This window comes from Oryx dammah, unplaced genomic scaffold (genome assembly GCF_014754425.2).
Source record: "Oryx dammah isolate SB20612 unplaced genomic scaffold, SCBI_Odam_1.1 HiC_scaffold_13, whole genome shotgun sequence".
Classification (NCBI taxonomy): Eukaryota; Metazoa; Chordata; class Mammalia; order Artiodactyla; family Bovidae; genus Oryx; species Oryx dammah.
The window spans coordinates 1327094-1348282 of NW_024070197.1; the positions used below are offsets into that span (position 1 = coordinate 1327094).

Consider the following 21189-nt stretch of genomic DNA (forward strand, 5'->3'; position numbering starts at 1 on the left):
GGCCCCTCTGAGGGGCCACCGATGGCCACACACAGACGCTCACAGGCCAGCCGGGCCACCGAGTCACCAGGAGTGGAAAGAGCACGCCTCTGCAGCAGCCCCAGCACCACACACGACGGCTCCAGTGCCCTCAGCGGCCCAGACGGGGGCACACGGGACACACGCCACTGGGAGGCTTCACCCCACAGGAGGGGACGGGCGACAGGGGACGAGCGAGGGCTCCCAAGTGTCTGAAACCACAGTTCGGGAAAGGAGAAGCAGAGGAGGGCTGGAGAGGCGCTGGGAGGGGAAGACCTGAACCACACAGCTCGTCGTGACTCACGGGACGTGGCGACACCAGCAGCTCACTTCCCACGAGACACCGACCACGGCACAGACCCTGCGCTGAGCAGTCTTATGTTCTAAAACCGCACGCCCCCAGCAACCCCAGGACAGAGCGACTATCGCGCCTGGCGCCTTCAGGAGCAGACCCCCCTCACCAACCTCCTGCTCCTCTCCTGGGACAGAGGGCTCAGTCACAGCTCCCCGCCCACCCCCACACTGTGGCCAAGAGCCCAGTGCCTTCCAGTGGAGCCATCAGAGGGCTGGTGTTTATGGGAGTCAGAGTGGCGTCATTCCCCCACTCCTCTGCTGGCTGCAGGGGGTCAGGACAACCTGAAGTCACACACTGACGACAGAACGAGCCCGGGGCCCCAAGCGGCCGTGTGCTGCAGAGCTCCCCGTGACCGCAGAGCTCTCCATGGTCCGCAGGGCTCCCCGTGGCCCGCAGGGACCAGGTGTGAGTCAGAAACGCGCCTCCACGTGCTGGAGCACCGAGATGCCGGAGTCCCTCTGACACAGCAGCCAGGCTGTAACTCAGAACTTATGTGCAGACACAAGGGGATCCCGAATTCCACTGGGACCACCGAGCTGGTGGTCGGCACCCGGGCCTGAAGCCCAGGACACATCTGAGCTCGTACACTGCTGTCCTCGGCGAGGACAGAGGGACCTGGGGGCAAAGGGCTCCGTGGCCTGCAGACCACTAGAGGCCCGAACAAGACGCCTCCCAGGGAACCAGGGCCAGCGGCTTCCGGCAGGGTCTCTGCCCACAGCTTGGCTCCTACCTGGACAGGTGCTTCGGGAGAGGTCTCTCTTCACCGTCCATGGCTCCTGCCCGTGCTCCAACTGGTAGATCAGCTCAGGTCTGGGGACAGGACACCCTGGGCACGGAGAAAAAAGGAAGACACGGGGGCTTCTGTGAAAACTGGGAAAACCTCTCAGTCTAGCATGTGACTTCAGGATGTGGACCTCAGGATGAAGCTGCTCCCACCCACAGAAATCGGGACTGTGACCTGGAAAGCAGAGTCAGAAGCAGCACCGCCGGGACGCAGACTTCAGCCAGCAGGGAGAGTTGTGTAGACAGCATCTCATCCCTTTGACCTGTGTCAGAGCTCCAAGAGACCTGTTCAGCTGTAGCCAAGAGACCCAGAGAGCATGACCCGCTCCTTCCAGAGGCTGTTTCCTAATTAATCCAAGTGAGTCTCAATCATGTGAGCATCAAAACCTCCCAGATGTCTGGTTCACATCCCGCTGAAAGCTAATCTCTGCAGACAGGGCCTGGGCAGCAATAGATTAAACCACCCCAGACTCTGGCATCAAGAAGGGCCGAAATCTCTGGTCTCCACCAGCTGGCAGGTGAACCACACCAGGCGCTCTGGAGGAGGGCACCCGGTCCAGGATGGCTGAGCGAGGGGACTCGCCAGTGCCGTGTCCTGCAGCAGCCTGGGTCGCCCACCGGGTCGCCCGCCTGTTAGGAAAGCTGCCCGAGACCCTAGACCAGGAAGAAGCAAAGCAGCAGACAATTGGGTTGCAAGCCACCAAGCCGGGAGCCAGTCCCAGCCCTGCGCTTCTGACTGGTGAGGTAATAAAAGCCTTCCTCCAGAGTGAAGACTGAGCCGAGCTGCCACAGGCAGCCACACGATGCAGGGGCCAGGCACGCGGGCTCCACAGGCTGCGGGTGGCGGGGGCGCCAGGGCTCACAGATGACCTCCTCCGGCAGGTCCAGGGCTCAGCACTCATCACTAAGCAACTGTGCTCTCCCGTCTGCTGCGATCTGGCACACGGCCCAGCCACCAGGAGCCACCCTCCCGACAACCTCAGGGCCTCTGCACACGCTGACCCTCCTCCCTGGGTCTCCGCTCAAATGTTGCCCCCTGAGAAGACTCTGCTGAACCTTGGAGGAGTCGAGTCCAGGTGCTTAACCAAGCCACCACATCACTGTCAACTTTTAATCTTAACTATAAGTGAAAATTAATTTGTACAGGGTATAACCATATCACAGGGATTATGCCAAGCAATTTAAAGGCAGTACATTATTTAAAATGGCAATAAACTGATGGAATAATTTAAAGAACTCACATATTTGAATTGACTCTTCAGTCAAAATAAGGTATGATGACCTCATTGATGTAAGTCTTTTTTAGGATCCCAAGCGAAGTTCTGAAGTCTGAAGCTGTGACAGGCCAAGTCTGCAAGGGCTGTGAGCCCCTAGCTGCCACCTGATCTGAGAAGAGACTCATCTCGTTAGTTGGTCTCTCTATGGTTGACACACCAAGCTTCTGGGTTGGTGACCCAGGGGCAACCAGGTAACTGGTGCTGCACCAGGCCAAAGTCCCCTCAAAGATGCAACTGTGACCAACTGAGCCAACCTCACTGAAGTCTGGGGGCAGGTGGGGAGAGGCACTCAACCCAGCTTACTCCAGACTGTACAAGCCCTGCCGTGGGTCTGGGCGCTCCTGCGGAACAGATGCCCAAAGGCCGCACCACTGCTGTCTGGAGGCACGAGCCCCAGCCCCTCCCTAGAAAGCGAGGCCGCCACTAACAGACTCGCCACTTGGGACTGTAGGAGCCCACCAGGAAAACACCCAAGTGAAAGAATATCGGTCGGGGACAGAAAGGTGACCAAAAAAAATTTTTTTCTTTTTGTTTGGAGGGTAAAAGAGGAGTGGAGAGGAAGAGGAAGGGACTAATATCATGCCATGCACCAGGGCCATGCCAGGGAGAGGCTGAGCTTAGAGGCCCAAGCCCCTCCCCGACAGGAGATAGACTAAAACTAAAAACCAGGGCTTTAAAAGAATAAAAGCCCAAAAAGGAAAAAGGGAGGGAGGGACGGCACACACTTTAAACCTTATATACCAAGCAAATGCCAGGTCTAGCAAACACAATACTGGTTCTGGACTGGTACTGATTCAAACGTAGTAACAACAAAAACCAAATCAAAACCCTAAATAACAAGGAGAGAGTAAAACATTTAACGAAATAATATACAATACATAACTAAATTAGAGCACAGTTAATAGTTGGACCCAACTGGAAATCCAAAAATTTTATACTAAAACTTATGTAGTAAATTATATATGAATAACATAACTGAATGTATTTTAAAAGTTTATATTACTGAAACATAACAAGGCACAAACTGGTTTGTCTGATCCTACAACACAAGTTTTTGAATTATCTTCAGAATTTGTTAAACTGCACCAACAGACGAAACTTCATGAACTTAATATGTGGCTCAAATCACAGTCGTACCTGGGAATACCCCTGAAGTGAAACACTGTACTCTGCCATCTTAAAAAGTAACTCGAGGAAAAACGGGCATGTCTCCCTTTAACTCTACAGCTTCGCCTGAACTTCCTATAGGCCAAGTACCCACTGTTCTAAAAGTACCCCACATTGGGCATTGATGCTCTGACATAATACATAATTAAAATGAATTTCTGGCACTTACAAATTAACTGACTTGATGAAATGGGACCCCACACACCTGAGTGAAAATAATTATCCAGCCCAATGTAAGTTGAAAAGGAAATATCAGGGAGCAAACCTCACATGTAAGACCTATTTCATCAAGGGGTGATGATCCCCACCGCTGCTCCATCTGAGCCCAACTGTGCCTGTTCTTAAACCTGAAAAGACGCAGGGCCGCTCACTGTAAGTTACTGCAACCTTCATTCTGTGGTTCCACCCAGCTTTAGGGTTCCTGTCATGGACTGAACTGTGTTCCCCTAAGCTCAATGTGTTACCCTCTAGGCCCCAGTGTGATCCGATTTGGACTTAGGGCCTTTAAAGAGGTAATGAAGGTGAAACGAGGTTATGCGGTAGGGCCCTGATCTGGTAGGACTGGTACTCTTTGAAGAGGAAGAGGAAGTCCCTCCAAGCAAGAGCAAAGGTCAGGTAAGGACTCCCAGCAGGCGGTCAGCAAGAGACCCTTATCAGAAACTGAACTGGGCCATCCAGCCTCCAGAAACTATGAAAAGAAAGCTGTTTAACCACTGAGCTGATGAACAAGATCCACACACCCCAAACCCAGCATTATCAGAAGCCAGTAATTACCTGGCCTGACAGACTAGGCTAAGGTGCTCTGTTTGGTGTCTGTTTTGACAGCCTCACAGCCTGGTCTGCCTTCACTCTGAAGGGAAACAGAACTCCTCTCCCAGGCTGCCAACACCCACACCCTCGGTCGCGGAGACCCCAGCTGCACCGCTTCTCTGCAGGAGCGCAGGCGCCGTTACACCGCCCACAGCCCTCTAAGGAGATGCTATCTGACACAGGACGGCCGGCAGGCCCAGCATCTGGTAAACCTCGGGGGCCAGTCTTAGAAACATTCCCACTTAGTGTGGCTTTGGTGGCCATGTAGTCCTCGGTTACAAATTTTACTTCCTCTCCCTGATGCTGATTCTTATAAATCAGCCCACCTTAAACGGGCCTCCCTCCAACAAAGGCTCTTAAAATCTGCTCACAATACTGCTGGAAAGCCAGTCCCACTAGCGCCCTCAGAGACTCCTTCACTAAAGGGCTTTGATGACCTCTTCGCACAGCTCCTGGAGTTTCTGAAGCACAGACCAGGGCCATGAGATGCCCAGACTGTGCCCTGAGCCTGCTGCGACATGCTGTCCAGACCACCACGAGCCACACACAAGACTCTCCTGACAACAAAGGCTCTCTCAGACCTGGACCTCTGACCTCCACACCCAGCTGCCCATCACGTTCTGGGTCACGAAAACAGCACAGCCCAAGCTCAGCACAGCTATCGAGGGCTCAGGACAGGATGGCATGGACCCTAGGCCTTCTGACACATTCTACTCGGAGGCAGCGGTGGCTTCTCCTGTCCTCAGCGCCTTGCCAGATGCCGTGGTGCTGGAGGGGTCACCCCTCCCGATGGGCCTCGGCTACCCAGGGAGCTCCTTGTGATTGAGTGAGTGAACCGCTGCGGGAGTCCCCGAGTCTGCTGTCCATCACACATGCTTCAGCTCAGCAGAAGGCTGCTGCTTTCTACCCTGGAGCCAGAAATGTCCCAGTGAAAAATGGGACCTAAGAAGCACTGTGTGGCCTATTCAGGGAGTCATCTTAGTACCAGAGGCCCTGATCAGCCAGCGGCCTCATCTTCATTATCAACTGTCAGGCCGTCGCTTCAAAACTGCCTCCTTCACGGTAAAAGAACCTCTTGTCTCACAGGTATCACAAAAGTAAGTCAAAGGCACACGTCCCTACATTTATAAAGGTGACCACGCAAGCCTCGCCAGGACGCTCCTGAGTCCCTCTGGAGCGACAGACCTTACTGACAGTGACCAAGATACACATTTCACTTCACAAACTACACAACGCTGGGCTCTGGAGAGAGCCATTCAGCTGAGCTTCACGGCCCCAAATAGCTGGTTTAAAGAATAATAATTTCCTAATAATAATAACAACTCCTTTTCAAATTCTAGTCTGACAAATAAATCCCCAAATAAGCTTCTATCTCACCCCATCGCCTTAATTCAAGGTTCCTTGGCCTACTTACGTCACACACCAACTTGAAGAGCGCCCACTGCCCTTTGCTACACTGAGGGGACCGTGGCTCCCCTCTCCGCACACCGAGACTGGGTCTCCAGGAGGCCACTCACTGCCCTCCCTGGGGTTACGCACGGAGCTTGCCATCATCCCATGAGGCCGGAGGGGAGACTGAGGGAGCACACGCCCGGGGACACACTGACCAGGGACTGCCTCAGGGCCCGGGCAGCTGCTCATCTGATATGGGATCCATCTGGCCTGAACTCCAAAACCAACCAAACCAAACTTTGAATAAGAGCCCTGTGCCACTCTGAGAACTGCTGTTCTGATACTGGTCTCGGTACTGTCGATGGTTTATAACTCAGAGACCTGAACCCTCCTAGTGAGTCACTGTTTCAAACAAACAAGCAAACACCGAGGTCGTCATCAAGTGGAGCGCATACCCACGGCCCATCAATGAAGATGACCTCACCGGGGACACTAAAACTCTCACTCTAGTGGATACCTATGAACTGCCTCTCCTACGACAGAAATCAGATCTGGAAGCTTTTGGCTTTCTACGAGGGATTCTATCTACACAATCATGTTCCTGAGCTGCTGTCTACGATCCTGGTATGCTCCTCAACCTGCCAAAGGGAAGACCTGGTAGACGATGCTACCACCTGTGACATTTTAAAAACGAATGGAGATTATGGCTTCCCTCACGAGGCACTTGTTTCCTCTAATTAACCTTCTAAATCTCTGGAGAGAGTGGCACCCGCTTCCCAAAGGTGCCTCCCCACTACCCACTCCAGCTTTCCACCAGGAAGGTGCGGAGAAGAGGGCCGCAAGAAAAGCCGAAATGCCCAAGAGCACCCACCAGGAAAGCGGAACAGCACCTCAGAGGCCTGAGGCAAATATGTCAAGGGTGTGCGGAAACAGCAAGACGCCAGTGTGACCGGAGCCGCCAGCTCGGGGAGAGCCTGGAGAGCCGGGTGGAGGGATCGGGGCTCGATGGTGGGCCTTTTTGTTTAATTTTGTTATAAAATATCTAAATGTCAAGCTTTTCCTGAGTTTGTTCAACCTCCTCTCACTGACACAGAACACAATCCCAGGTCTCTAAGAACAGGCCTGTCTCACCGAAGCCCTGGCTTTACAGCCCTCCTTTCCCTCAAACTGAGCGGCCTGAGGGGACCGTCCCCGAGCTGCTGTTTCTCCACTGTGGCTCTCCGGCCCGTGCGGACTGGGTCATCCTCGGCTGAGCGGGGCTGTGTCCACCCTCTGGTGCTGAGGGGTATCTCTGGACTCATCACCAGACCCCGGGACCACCCACCCCCACAGGTGACGGGCAGATGCGGCTGCAGACGCTGCCCGATGTCTCTTGGGCACAAAACCGCCACATGCCGAGACGCACTCCTCTCCCAGCTTCTCCTTCTCGGACCAGCAGACGATCCCGGCCGAGACTGGGTGAACATGAGACACCCGTGAAGGCGCAGGAGGACAGAGAAGCCCCCTGACTGAGACCCTGCGGTTAGACAGGACCTGCTGGCACTGAAGGCAAAGGCCTCCTGGGGCCCCGGCTGCACACCCTCTTCCTGGAGACCAGCCTGTCACCCACATCCTGTGCACTCGGCTGTAGGGGGACGCCTGGGAACCGGTCTCATTCGGTCCGCTCCCTCTCTGGCATGTGAAACAGGAACCTCAGACAGAGGCCGGTCTGTGCTGGGCCCTGGGCTGAGAGGCTCAGGTGGTCACTTCCGCCTCACGGACACCCCCACCCCCACCCTGAGCCCTGCAGCAGAGAAAAAGCAACAATAGAAACATACGAAGAAGTGGAAAGAAGGCATCTGAGAGCCTTGGAGAGCAAGGGTTGGGGTGGTCACTCCTGCCAAACTCGCTGGGGTGCAGAAACCATTCTGAAAAACAGGGACGGGAGCAAAGCCAGAGAAAGAAGCCAGGCCGGGAGCCCCAGAAGCCAGGGTAGAATCCTGGTTCTCCTATCTCAGTCCCGTGTGGCCCGACTGGAGATGCTGCCTTTGGGTTCTGCTGAACATTCATTTCCTTCCACCACTTTATGAGAGCCAAAGGGGTCTTTCTTGCCCAAGGTGGCACTGAGATAGCAGGCAGGAAGAGATGAATCTCAAACATGAGTGAAGCTGTAGGGCGGGTAGGCTTCTGGATCAGCTCGGCATGGAGCTAGAGTGTGCCTGCAGGGAAGTGGCAGGCGGCCCGCATGGCTGACTGAGAGGCCTTACCCAGAGACATCAGGAGCCTGCACGTCTCCAGCATCACCTCCTGGTACAGGGTCCTCTGGGCCGGCTCCAGATGCCCCCACTCCTCCTGGGTGAAGGTCACAGCCACGTCATCAAAGGTCACAGACACCTGTCAAGCAGAGGTAGCAGAGCTCATTTCTAAAAGGCTGGTAAAGATGCAGAGAGATCAAGACCCTAATTATGGGGCATCTCCTGAGGGCGGGACCTGGCTGGGCTGGAGCGGAGGTGAACGATGTTCTGGACACAATGCAGTGGCGTATTATGAAGTCTGTAAGGGAAGTCTCCTACGCGGGACCACTGGGCAGTCACACAAGACGACGGAAGTGACGTGTGGGCTGTGAAATGCAGACAGGGCTCTACGCCATCAGAGAAATGAGCACAGAATGGCAGGAACAGTGTCAATAATGGTAACAGCAGCAGTACCTGCGCCTCCCTGGTCCTGCTAACTGCCTGACCCATGCTGAGGGCTTCACATCCTGGTTAAAGCGACTAAAAGTCCCCAGTTCTTTGGTCAGTCTCCCGTGGTTTGCATCCAAACTCTTGAAACCCGACACTTGCCGGCTGTGTTACCTTGGAGACATCAATCACTTCATCTCTCTGAGCCTCCGTTTCTGGATCAATACAATGACAGTATTACCAATGACACTTCACCAATAACAGTCGTGAGTTTTAGAAAATTATTCAACAGTCCGTTGGCTTTGGTATTTTCCTTGATTTTCCCACAGGCTCTGAGTAAATCTCTCATCACCTCCACGCCAGACAATGCCCTGAGGCTAAGGGAGCGCCACCAATCCACCCAATCGTGTGTCCTACAAACCAAAGGCAAGATTTTTACCACAGGCCAGTGTTAATTCCGGGTCTAACAGTGTAACGTGACATTCTTTCACCAAAGTGAACACCTAGCGAGGAGGCAGTGAGGCATTTACAGCAAATGTTTGCTGTTAAATCCATTTCATCATGCCTGAAAATATTTCTGTGAACACAGGCAGAGGAGCAGAGCCTTCATCACAGACCTCCCGCGAGAAACTCCTGAAGGGGTGGATCGGATCTACCTGGGTAACGGCAGGGTCTGGACCAACTCCTCAGCCCCTCCTGGGTCCCCAGATTCCCAGGGAGATTCCACAGTGAACCGTTTAGCCTCTTTCATCCTGGTCCTTGCCAAAACTCACCCCGTGCCAAGACTACTTCAGACCAGGGAGCACAAATGGCCGAGGCTAACGCTCGCTTTGGCCATGAGACTGGCCACCACGGCTGACCTGGCTGAAAGTGAGTGCAGCACTCGCCAACGGCCCACAGGATCTCGCCCACTCAAGACAAGTCTCAGCATCTGGGAGGAACCATGGCAACCTCGTGGGCCTTCTGTACCTCGACTGTCGGTGCACTCGTCTCGCCCTCCAACGCCCAAGGCCACCAGGTGGAGTAACACCAGAGGCGGCGGGGAGTGCGGGGGGCGGGCCTGGGTGTATCCTCGCAGCACACGGTAGCCTTAGGGATTTACCAAGTACGATGGGGGTTCATCAGGTGGCTCAGCGGTTAAAAAAAAAAAAAAAAAAAGCAGCCCATGGACAGGGGAGCCTGGCGGGCTACAGTCCACAGGGTCGCGAGAGTCGGACGTGACTGAGCGACTGAACAACAACCTTGAGGAAGCAACAGTCACTTCTCTACAACTTCTGGGCCCCTGCCAGAGCCCAGCAGCTTTCAAGCCCGGGAATACGTTAAGTGGCAAAGCGGCTCCACACACCAGAGCCGACGGCCGCGCGGACACAGCCGGGGTGCCTGCCGGAACCGCCTCTGCCCTCCAAGATGAGCGGTACCGCCACTGCCGTCCGCTCACCTGGGTCCGGTGGGTCGGCGCCGCCATGATGGGAGCTGCGGTCCAGGCCGCCTGGGAGAGGCGAGCCCGGGGCGGCCCGCTGACCCTCGTCTCCGCCCGCCTGGGCCGGGCGACCTCGGCTGACCGCCGCCCTCCGCGAACAAGCCGCCCCAGAGCCGGGCGCCGCCCTCGCGAACGCGGAGACCAGGGCTGCTGCTGAGGCCCGCAGAGGCCGCGGGCCGGCGGGCGACCAGGGCACGCCACCGTCTAGGGACTCACGGCCCGTTCAAAGGCTCGAAAGGGATCCGCACCCCTCTGCTCCGGCCCCACGAAAGGCCAAGGGAGCCGCGCGGGCCCAGGACTCCGCCCGTCGAATCCTGCCGGGAGCGAACCCTCCAGGCAAATGGCGCCCGCAGAGAGAAACCGGAAGTCCCGCCCACGCCTCAGGAAACGCCCCTACGTCATTGGCCAGCGCCCACCTCAGGCGCATAGCCTCTGGGTAAGATAGTCTCCGCTAGACCCGCGAAGTCACCAGCCGGGTATTCCTCCACACGAGAAGCTGAGGCCAGCCTAGACATGCTTCTTCATACTGGATTCAAGTCGGGTGGACGAGGGGCCGGGGGCGAGAGAGTCCGTGCAGTGACCCAGGGAAACTGAGGCTAGGAGTGCTGGGACATTCGCCCTCGGTGGGGCCAAGTGCAAAGGGTGGGGGGCTGTGACCTGGGCTTGCAGCTGGCCCAGTGGTTTTCCTTACCCCACTGCTCCTTCCTGGATCCTCTCTCTCTGTCTCTCTCTTTTTTTTTTTTTTTTTGTTACCCAGCGAGGCTTGTGGGCTCTTAGTTTCCCGACCAGGGATGGAACCCGCATCCCTGCAGTGGAAACTCGGGGTCCTAATTGAGGTAGAGGTTAGATGGGCTAAAGGTTAGACGTTTACAGCTAGCCTCCTGTTTGCATTTCCAGAGACAAGATGTAGGTGGACTCCAGTCAAGGCATTTAAAATCAGCCCCCTGTTTGCCCTTCAAAAATGGAAGTAACAGAAACAGGGTAAATAGCCAGTCTTTGTTTCTTGTACACTGTGTTTAGTTCTGTGCGACCCCATGGACTGTAGCCCAGCAGGCTTGTCTGTCCATGGGATTTTCCCAAACAAGAATACTGGAGTGGGTTGCAGGACCCAACCCTTGTCTCTGGCGTCTCCAGCATTGCAGGCAGATTCTTTACCATCGGGGAAGCTCTTATAAATGCCTTAAGATAATAGTCATGGCAAAGACAAAGGGGCAAAACCCTGTTTGGGTCAAGTGTTCTTTTTTGGGACAAAGGAGACACTGCATGTGAGCAGAAAGGCTCCTTGGGGTCAAAAGTCAGGGGATAACACCAGGCCATAATGAGTCTCCTTCCAGAAGCCTTCACTTCAAGATCCGTCTTGGCTGAGGTGTATGTGTGTGTGTGTGCACCCAGGGCAGGGCCCTGAGACAATTTAGCCAGGAGTGGGGTACAAAGCAAGATGATTGGCCAGAAGGAAGACAAAGACCCAGAAAGCTGCCCCCTTGTAAAGGATTTAAACTTCCCAAAGTCATGACTCTTAAGTTTTCCCATGCACCTTTCTGAATGTATTTTTCAATAAACTTTTACACTTTACTTTCTGCCTCCTTGTCTGAATTCATTCTTGACTAGGCAGGCAAGGACTAGGGACTCAAGCCCTAACTGCTGGCCCCCGTGGTCCAGTGGTTAGGACTCCTGGTCCGGAAAACTAAGACCTTGCTTCCAGCTACTATTCACTGCCACTTACTACTGTGTGCGTCCAAAATCATAACCACTGGACCACCAGCGAATTCCCAAGAGCCTCTTCTCAAAACCTAGCAGTACCACGTGGAGCCTCCTCCACCACCACGCCTCTCTGTGTCCTTACTTCTTGTTTGTGGCAACAGCTTTAGTTGACTTGGCCTCCCTGATTTCCAAACGGTGGGCTCCAACAGTTAATCATTTTAAGAGGCAACAATTCGAACAAAGAAGAGGCAGTCAAACAGAAGGAGAAAATAACTTAAGCAATACATCAATCTGTAGGATGGGGTCATAAGAGCTTAGCTCTCCTCGAGGAAGACAGTTAACAATGTCTGAAGCACATTTTAAGTGTTTTTTTTTTATATAGAAACCAAATTCCCACCAGGTGGAAACTGCTGACCTCAAACACATAGGCCACAGACTGCTTGGAATCAGAAGATTGATGGTGAAATTCCTGAAACACCATCCTGCTACCTCAGCATCAAACAATCAGAAAATTCTCCATGAGCTGATCATGCATCCTGGGACCCTCTCCCTTAACACTGTCTTTAAAAACCCTTGCCTGGGGACTTTCCCTGGTGGTCCAGGGGTTAGGAATCTGCCTGCCAGTGCAGTAGACATGGGGTCGATCCCCTGGTCTGAGAACTAAGATCCCACATGCTGCAGGGCAACTAAGCCCACGCACCACAACTACCGAAGCCCTCATGCTCCAGGGCCTCTGGTCAGCAACAAGAGAAGCACCACAACTCAAGGGTAGCCCGCAGTCTCTGCCACTAGAGAAAGCCTGAGCGTAGCAGTGAAGAGCCTGTGTGCCACAGAAAGACCCAGTGCAGCCATATACTAATTAACTAATTAGCAATAAATATGTTTTTTAATAAAAACCCTCGCCTGAAGTCATCGAGGTGTTCAGGTCTTTTGAGTGTGAGTTCCCCATTCTCCTTGGTTGGCGCCCTGCGATAAACGCTGTACTTTCACCACAACCCGGTGTCGGTTGGCTTTGCTGTGCATGGCGTGAGTGAACCCGAGTTTGGCTTGGTAGCATTCTGAGGGAACAGATTTTTTTAGAAAGATGGTAACGATAACCCTGTATGCGAGACAGCAAAAGAGACACAGATATATAGAACAGTCTTTTGGACTCTGTGGGAGAAGGCAAGAGTGGGATGATCTGAGAGAATAGCATTGAAACATGTATATTATCATATGTGAAACAGATCACCAGTCCAGGTTTGATGCATGAGACAGGATGCTTGGGGCTGGTGCACTGGGATGACCCAGAGGAATGGGATGGGGAGAGAGGTAGGAGGGGGGTTCAGGATGGGGAATACATGTAAACCCATGGTTGATTCATATCAATGTATGGCAAAAACCACTATAATATTGTAAAGTAATTAGCCTCCAACTAAAATAAATAATTTTTTTAAAAGACAGTAATAAATAAATAAACTCAATCTAGTACGGGCAAAAAAAAAAAAATTACCTTGACAAGGAAACCAGAAGTCCCATCTTGATGCACGGCACACATGCCTTACTGCACTCCCCTGGGTCTTCTTCTACCCTGAATCTCCTTCATATATAGTTGACCTAGATCACCTGAAGAATGGATTTTCCATCCCCTGAAAGCCACAAGTTGAAGAGACCTGGGGGGAAAATGAAGACTCCATGTTTGGGGTTTTTTTTGGCTGCCCTGGGTCTTTGCTGCTGTGCACGGTTTTTCTCTGGTTGTGGCAAGTGGGGGCTGCTCTCTATTTGTAGTATGCGAGCTTCTTGTGGCCGTGGCTTCTCTTATTGTGGAGTGCAGGCTCTAGAGCACACGGGCTTCGTTGCAGCACGTGGACTCAATAGTTGCAGCTCCCAGCTCTAGAGCACAGGCTCAGTAGTTGTGGCTGACGGGCTTAGTTGCTCCTCAGCATATGGGATCTTCCTAGATCAGGGATTGAACCCATGTCTCCTGCATTGGCAGGTGGATTCTTTACCACTGAGCCACCCGGGAAGACAAAGACTCCAGTTTTTAACATGATCATTTTGAAACGTTTATCAGACGACAAAGTATGTGTCACTTAGGCATTTCAACCTATGATTGAACATTAAGAGAGAGTTCAAGCCTGCATATATAAATTTCAAAGTTGTTACCTTACACTATCATTTCAAGTCATGGTTAGATGAGACTGTCAAGGGAATGAGTGAAGACAGAAGAAAATGACCAGAGTGTGAATACTAGACCCAAGCAATCGATGACAGGAAAATAACAAGCTCGTGTTAGAGCGTCCCGTGTCCACCAAGAGGTAGACTAAGCAATCTGAGAAGTCACCATTGCTGATTTTCCCCCCATAAATGTGGAGCTGAAAGAATAAAGTACATTTTTCATGATTTGAGGGTGCATAAGGCTATGGTTTTTCCAGTGGTCACGTATGGATGTCAGATTTGGACTGTGAAGAAGGCTGAGCGCCGAAGAATTGATGCTTTTGAACTGTGGTGTTGGAGAAGACTCTTGAGAGTCCCTTGGACTGCAAGGAGATCCAACCAGTCCACTCTGAAGGAGATCAACCCTGGGATTTCTTTGAAAGGACTGATGCTAAAGCTGAAACTCCAGTACTTTGGCCACCTCATGCAAAGAAATGACTCATTGGAAAAGACTTTGATGCTGGGAGGGATTGGGGGCAGGAGGAGAAGGGGACGACCGAGAATGAGATGGGTGGATGGCATCACGGACTCGATGGACGTGAGTCTGAGTGAACTCTGGGAGTTGGTGATAGACAGGGAGGCCTGGCGTGCTGCGATTCATGGGGTCGCAAAGAGTCAGACCCGACTGAGCGACTGAACTCAGCTGAACTGAACAGATGGAGAAATGGACTCAGAGAGTGCATAAAATGCCCCTAAGGGATTTTAATTTTTTTTTTTTTTAAGAAGAGAGAAGTGGAAGCAGTGACAGGTTTTATTTTCTTGGGCTCCAAAATCACTGTAGGTGGTGACTTCACCATGAAACTCAAACGCACTTGCTCCTTGGGAGGAAAGCTATGGCAAACCCAGACAGTGCATTAAAAAATAGAGACAGCACTTTGCCAACAAAGGTCCATATAGTCAAAGCTATGGTTTTTCCAGTAGTCATGAAGGGATATGAGAGTTGGACCACAAAGAAAGCTGAGTGTGAAATAGCTGACGCTCTTGAATTGTGGTGCTACAGAAGACTCTGGAGAGTCCCTTGAACAGCAAGGAGATCAAACCAGTCAATCCAAAAGGAAATCAACCTTGAATATTCATTGGAAGGACTGATGCTGAAGCTGAAGCTGCAATACTTTGGCCACCTGATACAAAGAGCTGACTCATTGGAAAAGATTGTGATTCTGGGAAAGATTGAGGGCACGAGGAAAAGTGGGTGACAGAGAATGAAATGGTTAGATAACGTAACTGACTCAATGGACATGGGCTTGAACAAACTCCGGGAGATGGTGAACGACAGGGAGGCGTGGCCTGCTGCAGTCCATGGGATTGCAGAGAGTCAAACACGACTTGGCAACTGAACAACGTGAGAGATTTATTTCAAGGAATTGGGTTATGCAGTTGTGGGGCCTGGCAAGTCCAAAATCCACTGGGTAAAGAACAGGTTGGAAACTGCAGTCAGAACTAATGCTGCAGGCTTGAAGCGGAATTTTTTCCTCAGGGAAACCTTACTTTTCCTCTCAACTGATTAGATAAGGAAGACTCAATCAAAATAAAATTCTTAAAAGACTGGATAATCAGTTGACTAACTGATTGCAGATGCTGAGCACATCAACAAAATACCTTCACAGCAACACCCAGATTAGTATTGGATCTAATAACTGAGTAGCATAACCCAGTCCAGTTTACACAGAAAACAAGCAATCATATCCCACCCCTTCTCAATTTGGCACTCATACATATTACCTAAGACAATACTTAAATCCCCAAAGAAAACAAACTTCTGCCTAACCAGATCAAATCTGGTACTGATCCATTGTTTGATAGATGATGTTACATTTGATAGATAGCATCACTGACTCAATGAACATGAATTTGAGAAAACTCTGGGAGATAGTGGGGGACAGGGGCACCCGGTGTGCTGCAGTCCGTGGGGTCACAAAGAGTCAGACACGACTTAGCAACTGAACAGCAACCACAGCAACAGTGCATATGATGGATTATATATGATGAATGTAACATAAGCCATATGCATCTATTGATTTAATGTTAAATTCTCTGATATTGGAAATTTCCCTCTGGCTGTGTGAGATAATGTTTTGCCTCCCCCCCCAAAAAAAAACACAAACAAATATTTAAGGAGAAAGAGACAGTAAGTGTAATGTTCTCAAACGGTTTACGCAAATACTAATTGATGGATAACGGGAAGGAAAGAGAGAATGACAATGCTGCTGCAAATGTGAGAGAAGGTTGGTGGATAAATCTGCATTAAGGCTCTATGGAGTATAAAATTTAAAAAAAGGCTCTATGGAGTTTCTCTGTGCTATTCTTAAAAATGTCCCGGACTTCGCCGGAAGTTCAGTGGTTAAGCATCTGCCTGCCAACTCGGGGACCTGGGTTCAATCCCTTGTCCGGGAAGATCCCACATGCTGCGGGTCAACCAAGCCTGTGTGCCACGACTAGTGAACCTGTGTGCTCTGGAGCCTGTGCACCACAGTAAGAGAAGGCCGCACACTGCAGCGAAGGCTAGCCCCCGCTCCCCACACAGGAGAGAACCACACGCAGCAGTGAAGACCCAGTGTGGTCAAAAATAAAAGAAAATAATTTTTTTAATATCCTGTAATTTTTAAATCATTCAGTTCAGTTCAGTTCAGTTCAGTTGCTCAGCTGTGTCCGACTCTTTGCGACCCTATGAATCGCAGCACGCCAGGCCTCCCTGTCCATCACCAACTCCCAGAGTTCACTCAGACTCACGTCCATCGAGTCCGTGATGCCGTCCACCCATCTCATCCTCGGTCGTCCTCTTCTCCTCCTGCCCCCAATCCCTCCCAGCATCAGAGTCTTTTCCAATGAGTCAACTCTTCGCATGAGGTGGCCAAAGTATTGGAGCTTCAGCTTTAGCATCATTCCCTCCAAAGAACATCCAGGACCGATCTCCTTCAGAATGGACTGGTTGGATCTCCTTGCAGTCCATTTAAATCATTACACACACAAATATATCTACGTCTATATAGATATCTATACAGATATACGTCTGTATATAACCAGTGTGGGCCTCAAAAGCCTTGCCTCTTGATGTTCTAGCCCTTGTACGACCTCTCTCCTCAATTTGGGGCCACATCTGTAACTTGCTTCTAGACATACAGAATACACCAAAGGTCGTGGGATATGTGTGATTATGTGTACAGGGTTAGACCTATCTTTCTAGATTCTGTCTCTCCTCTGCAGGCTTGAGGAAGCAAGTGACCATGTTGGCAGGCTCACAAGATAAGAAAGCGCAGGCAGCTTGTATGAGCTGAGGGTGACCTTCACCAACAGACGACAAGAAGCTAAAGCCTTCAGTCCTACAACCACAAGAAAATGAATTCTAGCCATAACCCGAATGAGTTTTGAAGTGGCTTGTTTCTCAATCCAGTCTTCATTGAGACTTTGGTCCTCACTGACAACTTGAGCACAATCTTGGAAGACCTTGAAGCAGACAACTCAGCTAAGCCATGACCAAGCTCCTGATCCACTAAAAGTGTGAAGTAATTGGTGCGCGTTGTCTTCAGCCACACAGGCGTGAGAGCATTTACACAGCAACAGAAAAGTGACACACAATGGAAGGAACAGACAACGTAAGAGGATGTCTTCTCTACGAAACATCTGACTACCTTGGCCCCATAGTCTCAAAAGTCCTCGTGCTCTTTTACTGCTTTCTGCTTTATTCCACCTCAGCTTCCTGCTCCATGCACTGGCTGGATTCACACTTGCTTTAAATCCTATGCCATGGGGACTTCCAATGCAGGGAAGCGGGCTCCGTCACTGCTGGGGGATTGAGGAGCCCACATACCACAGGGCAGCTAAGACCTCACGCCTCAGCTAGAGGAGCCCGCAAGGCAGCAAAGAGCCCACACAGCCAAAAAAAAAAAACAGGAAAGAAAGAAAAAAATCGGACTTTTCTTAGATCACATGAACCTGAAATTCATTTTAGCCAGCTTCTTTCACATTTAAAAAATAATTAATTTTAAGCATTGACCTTTTAAGTCAATTAAATAGAGCTCTTCTCTAAATTTAATTTTGATAAACCTTATCTAGAGGTAGAGACTTTTATCAAAGGTATAATGTGTGCACAGACATATAAACAGGCAAACCTAGAGATTTCATGGCTTTGACACTTGGGGGTGAATCAGGTATTACAATGTAAACTTACTAGTTTATAAAGAACAGTTGGAGTAAGTTAAATCTGCTTGCTCAGATGACTAAAGCTTTCTTATTTGTGGGAAAGACTTTGAAGATTTGTCTTTATCCTTGAGAAGCCCTAGAAGAGGCTTAAAGATGTGATGACGGCTTCTCTCGTGGCTCAGTGGTAAAGAATTCACCTGCCGATGCAGGAGACACAGGTTTGACCCCTGATCTGGGAAGATCCCATATGCTGTGGAGCTACTAAGCCTGTGAGCCACAACTACTGAGACTGTGCTCTGGAGTCCACGTGCCTCTGCAGATGCTACTGAAGCCTGCATGCCTGGAGCCTGTGCTCTGTAAGAAGAGACGCCTGAACGCCACAGCTAGAGAGCAGCCCCCACTCGGGGCAACTAGAGAAAAGCCCTCCAGCAACGAAGACCCAGTGCAGCCAAAAATAAAGAAATAAATAGTTAGTTTTTTTTAATGAGGCAATGAATTAGATTTTGGGTTAGGGAGACTTTCCAGCAAGGCTTCCCAGTCTTTCAATTTAGCATAACCCAGGTACCTCTTCTTGAAACTAAGTTTCAAGGATAAGCTACTTTTCCAGAGAGGAGTTTAGCCGCCCAACATAACTTAGGTTCATCAGCCAATAAGGGGAGATCTGAGAACCAGGAAAGAATGACTGGCTATTGTAAACAGTGCTGCTATGAACATTGGGGTGCACGAATTTTCTGAATTATGACTCTCTGCGTCTATGCCCAGGGATGGGATTGCTGGGTCATAAGGTAACTCAATTTCATGGTGACTGCAGCCATGAAATTAAAAGGCTCTTGCATCTTGGAAAAGAGGCTATGACAAACCTAGACAGGATATTCAAAAGCAAAGACATCTCTTTGCTGACACAGGTCTGTACAGTCAAAGCTACGGTTTTTCCAGTAATCATGCATGGATGTGAGAGGTAGACCATAAAGAAGGCTGAGTGCCGAAGAATTGATGCTTTTGAATTGTGTTGCTGGAGGAGACTCTTGAGAATCCCTTGGACTGAAAGGAGATCAAACCAATCAATCCTGAAGGAAATCAACTGAATATTCATTGGAAATACTGATGATAAAGCTGACGTTCCAATACCGTGGCCACTCATTGGGAAAGACCCTGATGCTAGGAAAGATCGAGAGCAGGAGAAGGGGGCGAGAAAGGATGAGATAGTTGGATGGCATCATTGACTCAACGGATATGAGTTTGAGCAAACTCCAGGAGATAGTGATGGACAGGGAAGCCTGGTGTGCTACAGTCCATGGGGTCACAGAGTCTCACACAGCTGAGTGACCGAGCAACAGCAAAGGCCACTCTATTTTTGGTCTTTTAAGGAACCTCCATACTGTTTTCCACAGTGGCTGTGCCAACTTACAGTCCCACCGACAGCGCAGGACGGCTCCCGAGCGCGCTACCTACAGCGCTCGTCCTCCTCACTGGTGTCACCTGGCTCTTTGACTCCTCCTGAATCACACAAACATATATGAGTAATAAAAGTTTCTCCCTTTTGCACTACTGTGGATGCCAACTATAAAAAATTAAAAGGACTTGTCAGCTTCCCTCAGAACTGACCGATGCCCTAGAGAAGAAATTGCAAAGGAGAGCTCCTTTTAGTCCCAGCACATGTGCCCTCAGTTGCATAACTCCTGACAGTACTGGATAGGATCCTGGTTTTATTTACAGTTTTTTCTTTTTTTTTGCCACACCCAGTGGCATGTGGGAGCTTAGTTCCCTGATCAGGGCTGGAACCCATGGCCCCTGCACTGCAAGGCAAGGTCTTAACCACTGGACCTCCAGGGAAGTCCTTATCTACAATTCTTACATTTTGAAAACATGGACTTTTTGCAATTCATTGTAATTTTTTAAGTACTGCATCCAAATATCATTTGTCTTGACCACAGAACAAAGCTAGCATCCCTCCCTTAAATACTGCTCCCTAGAAGTGAGAGCCTCATTTGCCTCACCCTAATCCTGCTGCTTGACTTCCCTAGGGGCTCAGGTGGCAAAGCGTCGCCTACAATGTGGGAAAGAGACCTGGGTTCGATCCCTGGGTCGGGAAGATCCCCTGGAGAAGGAAATAGCCACCCACTCCAGTGAAAAGAGTCAGATACAACTTGGTGACTTTACCTCACTTCAATCCTGCTGCTAGTTATTAATTAAATAAAAAAAGGCAACCGTCCCAGAAGGATCTTTGCTACTGAGAACAGACACGTCTCTCTCCAGTAGCTTTTCACATTGAGTTGAATATGACTGGAGTCCTGATAAAGGCAGTGCTTATTGTGTCTTATGTACCTAGAGCCCTGGTGGCTCAGACTTACCATCTGCCTACAATGCGTCTGCCTACAAAGCAGGAGACCTGGGCCCAATCCCTGGGTCGGGGAGATCTCCTGGAGAAGGAAACGGCAACCCACTCCAGTATTCTTGCCTGGAGAATCTCATGGATGGAAGAGCCTGGGAGGCTACGGTCCATGGAGTTGTGAAGAGTCAGACATGACTGAGCGACTTCACCACTTTAAAAGATAAGTGCAGAATATGAAAAAGCAATTTCGAAGTGAATAATATGTACATAACAAACATTGGGGGGAAAAATGCGTAAGTGCAATACTACTCAAAAATGCACTTGTTCAGGTATAGATGTTGGTATAAATAATTCAATCTCGGGGGACCTCCCTGGTGGTCCAGGGATTAAAACACCTTGCTTCAAATGCAGGGGGCATGGGTCTGACTCCCGTTCAGGCAGCTACGATCCCACATGCCAAGGGGCACAGCCAAAAAATAAAAATAAGTAAATAAATAATTCATTCAAAGGAAGAAAAGATCCTATCTAGTCCTTGCTGGATTAGATGGGTTTATACTTAAGTAAATGGGTGGGGCCAAATAGACTGCTCATATAAAAGCCAGCCTAGCGAGTGCTGCTTACATGCCTTCTGCTGGAAACAGACTTTGGAGCTCTCTTGCAGATGGGTCAAGACAGTCCTTCAGACAGTAAGTTCCTCACACTTGAGACTGCTGTGCTCTTTTCCTTGGTTAGTGGGGAGGGGGAGGGAAATTGGACTGAAAACATACTGAGCTTATGAGAAGGTATGGGAGTCCATTTTTCAAGCGTTTAAATAACTGCTAGGTAAGAGAAAATCGGCCCTCATGTAATATGAAAGCATGCCGTTTTCTCTGCATCTG

At 50.5% G+C, this 21189-nt stretch overlaps 1 protein-coding gene across 3 annotated transcripts in view; it reads right to left on the reverse strand.

Annotated features, from left to right (window-relative positions):
- ZNF805 (zinc finger protein 805) overlaps positions 1-10274 on the reverse strand; it is a 67456-nt gene extending 57182 nt beyond the window's left edge. The window contains exons 1-3 of one of the 3 annotated variants that reach the window (XM_040251743.1): positions 9901-10274; positions 8049-8175; positions 1104-1199 (exon numbers count right to left, since the gene is read on the reverse strand). In XM_040251743.1, the coding sequence (XP_040107677.1) occupies positions 1104-1199; positions 8049-8175; positions 9901-9927 (250 nt within the window). In that variant the 5' untranslated portion in view covers positions 9928-10274. Of the gene's footprint in view, positions 1-1103; positions 1200-8048; positions 8176-8489; positions 9521-9900 lie in introns of those variants that run through there. The other 2 variants (XM_040251742.1, XM_040251744.1) reach the window with 2 other exon arrangements.
- Between the last annotated feature and the right edge of the window lie 10915 nt (positions 10275-21189).